The sequence below is a fragment of the Thunnus albacares genome, chromosome 13 (genome assembly GCF_914725855.1).
Source record: "Thunnus albacares chromosome 13, fThuAlb1.1, whole genome shotgun sequence".
Classification (NCBI taxonomy): domain Eukaryota; kingdom Metazoa; phylum Chordata; class Actinopteri; order Scombriformes; family Scombridae; genus Thunnus; species Thunnus albacares.
In genome coordinates, this window is record NC_058118.1 from 30,788,895 (window position 1) to 30,798,767 (window position 9,873).

At 37.6% G+C, this 9,873-nt stretch overlaps 2 protein-coding genes across 2 annotated transcripts; both read right to left on the reverse strand.

The window, feature by feature from the left end:
• Positions 1-4,437: 4,437 nt before the first annotated feature.
• On the reverse strand, positions 4,438-6,594 carry LOC122995712 (odorant receptor 131-2-like). Its single transcript, XM_044371052.1, has one exon. It carries the CDS (start codon positions 5,837-5,839, stop codon positions 4,868-4,870), a length of 972 nt encoding a protein of 323 aa, XP_044226987.1. The 5' UTR covers positions 5,840-6,594; the 3' UTR covers positions 4,438-4,867.
• Positions 6,595-8,418: 1,824 nt separating this feature from the next.
• LOC122995842 (odorant receptor 131-2-like) lies at positions 8,419-9,399 on the reverse strand. The gene has a single exon (XM_044371222.1). The coding sequence runs from the start codon at positions 9,397-9,399 to the stop codon at positions 8,419-8,421; it is 981 nt and encodes a 326-aa protein (XP_044227157.1).
• Between the last annotated feature and the right edge of the window lie 474 nt (positions 9,400-9,873).

A 9,873-nucleotide genomic window follows, 5' to 3' on the forward strand; every position in this document is an offset into this window, starting at 1 on the left:
TGTTGCATTTGACATAGTCGACCACAACATATTACCAGACAGACTGGAAAACTGGGTGGGACTTTCTGGCACAGTACTAAACTGGTTTGAATCCTACTTAAAGGACAGGGACTACTTTGTGTCTATAGGTAATTACACATCTGACATGCGGAGTTCCCCAAGGCTCCATTCTGGGGCCTCTTCTGTTCAACATCTACATGCTCCCACTAGCTCAGATTATGGAAAACAACAAAATATGCTACCACAGTTATGCGGATGACACAAATTTACAAAACCACATCACCAGGGGACTATGGTCTAATACGAGCACTGAGTAAGTGCACTGAACAAATCAACAATTGGATGTGCCAGAATTTTCTTCAATTAAACAAAGACAAAACTGAAGTAATTGTTTTTTGAGCCAAGGAAGAATGTTTAAAAGTCAGCGCTCAGCTTCAATTGATAATGTTAAAAACTACAAACCAAGCCAGAAATCTTGGTGTAGTCATGGACTCAGACCTGAATTTCAACAGCCACATTAAGACAATTACAAAGTCAGCCTACCATCACCTGAAGAATATATCAAGAATTAAAGGACTTATGTCTCAGCAGGATTTGGAAAAACTTGTCCTGCATTTATCTTCAGTAGACTCGACTACTGTAACGCTGTCTTCACAGGTCTCCCTAAAAAATCGATCAGACAGCTGCAGCTGATTCAGACGCTGCTGCTCAAGTCCTTGCCAAGACCAAGAAAGTGGCTCATATAACTCCAGTTCTCAGATCTTTACACTGGCTTCCTGTCTGTCAAAGAATTGATTTTTGAATTGATATTGCTGTTGGTTTATAAAGCACTGAATGGATTAGAGCCAAAATACATTACTGATCTGCTGCTACTTTATGAAGCATCCAGACCTCTCAGGTGGTCTGGATCAGGTCTGCTTTCTGTCCCCAGAGTAAAAACTAAACATGGAGAAGCAGTGTTCAGTTTTTATGCTCCACATATCTGGAACAAACTCCCAGAAAACTGCAGGTCTGCTGCAACTCTCAGTTCTTTTAAATCACAGCTGAAGACTTTTCTGTTTGCTGCCTTTTATTAAACCAAATTTGAGGGTTAATAGCTTCTTTTTATTTTCAAATTTAACACTTTTTAATTGTTTTTATGTCTTTAATTGTGTTACTTTTATATTCTGTTTTGATGCGTTTTATGCTCTATATAAAGCACTTTGAATTCCCTTGTTGTTGAAATGTGCTATACAAATAAACTTGCCTTGCCTTGTCTTCTGCCATGCAGGTGGAAAGCTTGCATTGTGCTAGTCTGAAGATGTGACTCAGAGCAACAGGAGGTGAAACCTCAGAATCAGAATCTGTAGTCATGAGTTGAGGGTCAAGCCTAGAGGAGCATGAGAGCATAAACCAGGAGCTCTCTTCCAATGAGAACTTTTCAAGTCCGGACTGGCCTACTCACTAATCATTTCAAAAGTCCAGACTCTAACTCCTCACCTCAACACACTGGACTCCATTCTTCGCAAGAAGCCACCCAAGGGAACAAGCAAGTATTCATACAAAACCTTCATCAACTTGCTTAAACCCTGGTGCTTTCATAATTTGCAACTTCAATTGGCAATTCAGAACTAAACTGTTGTACCATTGATTTGACTCACTGATTCTCAGGTAACAGTCATCTCATCCGTTTGTCAGGTCTCTCATACCGAACTACACAAAAGATAACTTTGCATCATGCATATGAATCATTCACTAGCCATAGCCTTGTGTATCAGTTTCCCCTTTCCCCCTTGTGTCTTGTTTGTAAAATGTTGTAGTGTTTATTATTTTTAGCTGTAGTATTAGTAATAAATGTGTATGCAACGAAAGTGGACTTTTTTGTGTTTTCTGGTACTTGCATCTCATTCACTTAACCTTAAAAAACCTATACCCTCGCAAAATCATAATTATAATTAATAACAACCATAATTCTAATTGACCTCTCTCGTGTGGCCAACAATGGAGACTATTTCCCATTACTATACCTACTCTAATATGAGTTATGTCACTTGACAAAAAAAATCATGTTGGAGTTAAACACAGTAATAACTCATAATTCCCCCATAAAATCATAAAGCTATTTGAGTGCACAAAGTCCTACACTAGCGACTGCCACACTTGTAGCTTTAGCCAGGCTTGCTAAAGCCAGCAAGATGAGCTGAAGTCAGACCTTTCAACTGACTGGGCAAAGTTTTTTCTTAAGAATGTAGTCAAATTCAATTTCAAATTCAAATAAGCTTTATTGGCATGACAGATCAAAAACCTATAATGCCAAAGCAGTGCAGAAAATTATGAACATTGACAGATGATTAGCAATAAATATACAATAATATGCAAATATCAACAATCATATCAAATACAAAATAATAAAAGGCATTTTTTAAACACTCAGAAACATTTAATACAGAGCTTGTTCATTTTAGCGTATGACAACATTTAACATATTTTGCAGCTATTAATGCACACTGACTTTTCTCACCACATACATAGGGCAGTTTCTGAGGATCAGGGAGATGGATAAATTCAGGATACATATTATTTATTTTTTCAAAGAAAACCTCTCTCAAATTGTATAGTTCCCACATTATAATAGGAAGTGAGATGCTGTCTCCACCTCTCTTTTATGACAAAGTGAACACAGTTTGTTCAGCCTGTGATGGCCTTTTTCTTTGTTCAGAACTCAGTCACTGTCAACATCTTCTATCAGTCATGGTGGTCAGGTACTCTGCTACCATGTTCTCTCTGTTTAGGATCAAATACAATTCTAATTTTCTTTGTGATTTTGTGGTTTTGTTCCAATATTTGATATAATTTTCTTTTTGTTTTGAAATGATTTAGTTGGGCAGAGCTTCAGGGCCAGCTGGCAGAAGAGACTCTTATCTTTGTTAAACTGTTGACACTGAGGGGTTTTGTACCGGTAGGAGTCTGGGTCACTAGATTGGAGCTGTTTATAAAATCTGATGGCTTGCTTTTTAATTTTAATTGTTAACACTGCACAGATTGCATTTATACCTGACTAAGGTCTGATCAAAATGCGAGCCAGACCACCTCCAGACGTGGTCTGGCTGATCTTATCACATTATGATCACATTGCATTCTGTGTGAATTTACACCTGCATTAACATGTTTTTTTTTCCTTACCCAGATAGGATATTCACACACATATAATACAGCATGTTAAAGGCAGGTGTAAATGGGGTCTCCCACTCCAGGACACACAGTTGCATAGCTGATAGAGGTGTTACTTCACTCTCATAGACTTAGGCTTGGCACTTCTTATTTTGTTGACAACAAAGGCTGACTAATGTGCAATGTGTTATCTGTTAACACACTTTACTCATTATGTTATGAACACTGTAAGCAACATTTTACCAATGAACATTTTAATAAAAAAGTTGCTGTTTATAAAGTGTCTGTTATGTCGTGTGCTATCCTTATATTTGGACAGTTTTATTGGAAAGAAAGGTAAAATATTGATACTGCACAAATTAATACTAGAACCAGCACTGTGGAAGGTAGTTTAAATAATATGTAAATGTAACCCAAATCGTGCAAAAATAAAAACTAGGTCCAGCAAGCTTTGAAAAAGACCACCCTCAGAAGTGGTCTGACTGCTTTTATCACATTACAGTTACAATGCATTTTGCATGAATTTACACCTGCTTTAACATGTTTTTTCCCTTATCCAGATAGGATATTCACACACAGATGATACAGTATGTTAAAGTCAGGTGTAAATGGGGTCTCCCACTCTGCAACACATACTCAAATAAAGGAGACCCTCTCATTTTCCAATGAAAAAAACCTGTTGCTCTTCGTGGGGACCCCACATCCATACCATCCTGGGTAAAGAAAAGGAAAAGAGTCCAACTCCTACTCAGGAGTTTTATTCTAAAGCCAATGTTGTGTATAGATGTGAGCCCAGCTGTATATACAGTAGTAGGTCTGTATGTATGCCTCTCTATACGTCGAGGACCACAATAAAAATAAGTAGGTAAATATTGTCTTGACATTTTGTAGTTGTGTGTGATTTAATATCCTACTCTTTATGTCAAATACACTAAACTAAAGGCCTGTAGCATTCAAGGAACTCTGTGGTTTTTTTTTAACACCAGTTGCAGCATGTAGTGCTCTACATACACCTGGCAGACATGTACACACATGTACAAACATGCCTTCTTGTACAGTTTTATTCATTCAACTGTTTGGCATTTACATTAAATATGAATAAATGTACAATTTAAAAATATTAACCATCACTTAGACTTTGTTATTGGCCATAGTGGACCAAACCTTCATACTGTTTATAACATAGTTTTTTCCCCAATCACTTTTTTTTCCCTGCCACTTAACAGCAGAAAATAACATGTACTACTGTAATTAAAAATCATTAATAATGCAATCTTTAGTTCTTTTATTTATGAAGAAAAATATCATTGTATTTTATACAACATACCAAGCTTGAATTAAATCAAAATGAATACATCTACTATATATGCTCCCCCTACATATTCCATGAAAAGATCTGAAGAGATTTCCCCAGAATAATACATTTGAATTTAAAACTGCCCTTTCAACATTTTAACATGAAATTAAAAGTAAAATGAAAACAGCTTCAACAAATTATAATCCTTTTCAAACACCTTTTGTTTGTTGTCAGACTGTTAATATTTTGACAGGCTTCTATTCTGTGGACAAAAATACTGATAAACCTACATATAAAAATTGTTGTTGTGATTATTTATAATTTGTCTCCTGCTAAATCAAAGATATTCTACTTTTTGGGTTGTTAAACATATCAACCATATTTACAAGCACATGCAAAACTTGATCCAGTCCATGAAGCCTAAAGTGAGACCTCAGCCTTGGCTGAGATGACTGAGAGTTTCAGTCGACAGCATAGATGGTACATGAGGACAGGTCTGATAGTTTGGTCTCTGATGCCATAAATGAGAGAACTAAGACATCTGGGGAAAATGAAAATGCACACATAAAAAACATTCTGGACACGCACAAATACTAGCCTTGTTACAGTTTTTGAAAGAGCTATGAGGATTGGGTTGTAAACAGTTGAGGAGAGACTGAGGCCCAGCTGCACCAGGTGCAGCAGCAGTGTGTTACGAGCTTTACGGGCTGAAGCTTTGTCTGTGGAGGCTGACCTGGCTGCTACTATCACACCAATATAGGAGGACGTGATTGCAGCACCTGCTGATACAAACAGAAAACAAGTATAGGCTTTGTCATAATGATTAGACATTGGGCCAAGAAACATGGCTATGTCAGAGCAAAAGTCTTTCATCTGCAGGCTCTCCAGTTCTTCAAATGGAAAATCTAACAGCAAAAGAACTCGAGTGAGAACATTTAGTGAACTGAACACCCAAACTACAATGATGGCCACACCTGTGTTTCTGATGGTGATGATGGTAGCGTGCCTCAGTGGGTAGCACACAGCTACATATCTCTCCAGAGACATCAACACCAGTGTGAGAGGAGACACTTCATTTGTGAGATCAGCAATCATAGTGAGAACACCACATACAGGATATGTCAGTTTCATTCTACAGAAAGCCAATATGTACAGCAACTGGCTGAGTATCAGCTGTGCTGTGTCTGCAAAAAGGAGGTTATACAGAAGAATGTAACGAGAGGTCTCTCTAAACACTGGTTTACTCCTCAAGGTAAAAAGCATGGTTCCATTAATGAAGAGGAACACACAGCATGGCACTGTTATCAGAGTGCAAAATAACGCTCTCTCCAGTAACCCCTGAAACTGCTGTACAGAACTGACATTGGTCAGAGATTGGTTTGCATAAGTCATTTCAGAGAGACAGTAAAGACATTAACCTACTGATCTCATTGGAAAACTACCACACAGCAATTTTCTTCCAGTTTGTAATCCCACAACAATGAAGATCCAGCATCAGCAGAGATGCCTGTTAAGTTAACATGCAAAAATCTAAAATCATGCATATAAATTATTCCTCTGCAAACAGTTAGAGCAGGTAAGAGTCAGTGCTTGTCTCCATGTAAGCAGAGCTGCTCTGCAGGGTTTGCCTGACCTCACATACTCTTTATGAGCTCTGTCCTCACACCCATTTCACATAACACCATCACATGACACCATCACATTCCCGGTGTCCTGGTCTACCTGATCATGTTTTACAGAGTGGAAATACAAATAAAAGAGAATCTATCCAACTTGGTGGATTTATGGAGAATGTGGTATTGTTTTTATTTGATGTATTACTTGTATTAAGCATGGCTGTCCAAGCATATTATTCTATAGAAAGATTTCCCTTGCCAGTTACATGGACATCCAGGCTGTCCTGAAGGTCTATTTCCTGCAAAATAAGAACACAAACAGATGTCCAAATTTAGTGTATTCTGAACAGTGTTGGGCAAGTTACTTTAAAAAAAAAAAATTAATTAGTGATTACACATTACTCATTGTAAAAGCAATTATATTAATTTACTCATTGCTCAGCAGTAACAGTAACATGTTATATTACTCATCAGTTAACTTTTGTTACTCAGCCATCAACTCCATCAAAATTGCCTTTAAACAGCTCCGAATCCTCCACAGCTACACGCTGCACTTTTTGTATTAATTTTAATTGTTTAACAAGCAGGCAGGAGACAGTTTGGAAGGATTTACTGACCATCCAACAGCTAGTGTTAGCGTAGCCTCAGTAACGGTGTTTCCATTAATGTATTTTTATGCACATTTTGAAGTATTGTATTAGAAAAGGTTGATGAAAATGTCAAAATTCAAAAATAAAACTTCCTTAATTTCGGAAAAAAAAGTTTTTGGCCTGCTTTGTTGGTCTTTGCCTTTTACAACAGAGTTAATGCGCTAAATGGGAAATGGAAACACCTTTGCTGAAGTAACTCTGATGTAGCAAACATGTAACTCACATGAGTGACCAGCTGTTTCTGCTTGTTGGCATCTTCCCGGATATTATTATAAAGATCTCCAGACATGCTTTCAGATGTATTAAAATATTCTAATTTGTACTATACTAATACTAATAATTGGTGTCTCTTATGGTTTTTCCATAAATAAAGTTCAGATATTAGGGATGCATGATATTGGATTTTTTGCCGATATCCTATATGCCGATATTTCCAACTCATTGTGGCCGATTGCCGATACCGATATATGCACATGTTTTTTTCCAGCTGGCTGAGGAGACTATTATGCATGCAGGCATAAATTGTACTAAGTATGATCAAGAAAGACAATATATGAAGGAAGAATTTAGGAAGACTGGAGTTCAGGAGCTCAGTGTTAAAACTTTAATGAACCTGCCAAGTGGGAGCAGCAGTAGAGTTTTCTTAATCTCACATCTCTACACATACAAGGAATTTGCCTTGGTGTTGTGGTGCATAACAGTCAAAAAGTAGAAGGTAAAGAGAAAAATACCACTACCATGAAAGATAGGTGATACAACTATATAAATAAAAACATACAGTTTAAATGTGAAATATTGTAAATATTGTAAAAATATATTCTAAGTGAAAAGAGCTATGGAATTGTACAAGATATTGACTGGCAATGTGTAAAAGTTCACATAATAAAAACAGCATAAACAGGTAAAATTGCAGTAAATCAAAAAAGTATCGTCACTATAATCTTATAAAATAGTGTCAATCCTATCCTGATGTGCACTGGAATACTTTTTTGATTTACAGTAATTTGCCCTGCAGCTGGCACCCACGTGAGAGGCACTCCTGTGCACGGGTTATCGTCTTTACAAATAAGTTAATGTAACACATCTTAAAAAAAATCTGACAGGGAAGCTGACCAGGAACAGAAATTAACCACTGAGCCAGCAAAGATCCCTGACAGAGAAACTGAAATACACTTGAAATTGAAATGCATTAAAACACAAATGATCTCTGACACAGTCTCAACTAAATTTACAGTTTCACAAAAGATGTATTACAGGACCTTTTATCTAAAATACATTATTTCGAACAATTGTTAATAGTTTTGTGTTTACCACTATCTATCAATCCATCAGGATTGTAGAGAGCAGACACTGGCAGAGACCAGATGGTTACCTTTTTTCCCTCAACCTGCACTATATGTGTCATTAAATGTGGCAACAATCTGCAATGTTCTAAGTCTGTGAAATGGTATTTTCCCCTGTTCTGTGTCCGTTCGAAGGCCGTGAAGTGATGTTTGTCTTTGTCCTGACAGGTTGACCGTGATAGAAATAAGTTCTAGAGTCTTGTGTCATATTTGACAATATGAATGTTTTTTTTAAAAATATAATAAAAATATTTTTCAATTATGAATAATGTAATCTGAAAAGCTTTAATTATTTCAAGCCATATCATCTACTAGATTTGAATAAATTCAGATTGATACCAACATACGTTGATGTAGTGTATCTACTGAGAGAGAACGCTGACCTCAGCTTTGGCTGGGATGACTGAGAGTTTCAGTCGACAGCATAGATGGTACATAAGGACAGGTCTGATGGTCTGATCTCTGAGCCCATAGATAAGAGAACTCAGACATCTGGGGAAGAGGATAATACACACATAAATAACAATCTGGATACGCACAATTATTAACCTGCTTCCTATTTCTGAAATAGCTACAAGCAGTGGATTGTGCATAGTTGAGGAGAGACTGAGGCCCAGCTGCACCAGGTGCAGCAGCAGTGTGTTACGAGCTTTACGGGCCGAAGCTTCATTTGTGGAGGCTGACCTGGCTGCTACTATCACACCAATATAGGAGGAAGTGATTGCCACACCAGCTGAAACAAACAGAAAACTAGTGTAGGCTTTGTCATAATAATCAGACAATGCACCAAGCCTCATAGCTATGTCAGAGCAATAGTCTTTCATCTGCAGGCTCTCCAGATCTTCAAATGGAAAATTTAGTAGTAAAAGAACACGAGTGAGGACATTTAATGAACAAAAGGCCCAAATTACAACAATAGCCACACCTGTGTTTCTGATAGTGATGATGGTAGCATGCCTCAGTGGGTAGCACACAGCTACATATCTCTCCAGAGACATCAACACCAGTGTGAGAGGAGAGATTTCATTTGTGAGATAAGCAAGCATAGTAAGAACACCACATACAGGATATGACATCCTTAATCTAAAAGCAGCAATGATGTACAGTAACTGGCTCTGTGCCAGCAATACAGTGTCTGCAAAAAGTAGGTTATACAGAAGAATGTAACGGGAGGTCTCACGAAATACTGGTTTACTCCTCAAAGTGAATAACATGATCCCATTAATGGAAAGAAACACACAGCATGGCAGGGTTGTCAGAATGGAGAACATCACTATACCAAGTAGCCCCTGATACTGTGGTCCAACAGTGATATTGGTCTGATACTGATTTGCATATGACATCTTAGAGAAACAGGTGAGACATGAACAATGTCTTGTTGATGTAACTGTAAAAGCAAACAACAAAGCAACAAATCTTCTCCAGTTTGTATTCCTAAAACAGTGAACAGTCCTCTTTAGAGCTAAACCCCAAATCATCCACATATATGCTTTTCAGTGCAGAAAGTTTGCAGGTTTGAGTCCATGCTTGTCTCCATGTGGGCAGAGCTGTTCTGCAAGGTTTCCCTACCCTCACATATTGTTTATGAACTCTGTTCTCATACCAAGGTCATGTGACACCATCACATGTCAGCAGATCAGTAGTGGAAGAGAAAAGCTTACTACAGCAGACTAATGACTAATGGAGAATCAGGTATATACAGTGTATATTTCTGTCTCCTCACCTTGTTTCTATCTGGTCAGCCATCATACTGGAGATGAAGAGAGGAAGACCAAATTCTGTCTAAACCTTCCCAACAGATCCACAATGACACTCCT

Coding starts and splice junctions, on each gene's coding strand:
- LOC122995712 (XM_044371052.1), bottom strand. CDS start 5,839: ATGACTTATGCAAACCAATCTCTGACCAATGTCAGTTCTGTACAGCAG.
- LOC122995842 (XM_044371222.1), bottom strand. CDS start 9,399: ATGTCATATGCAAATCAGTATCAGACCAATATCACTGTTGGACCACAG.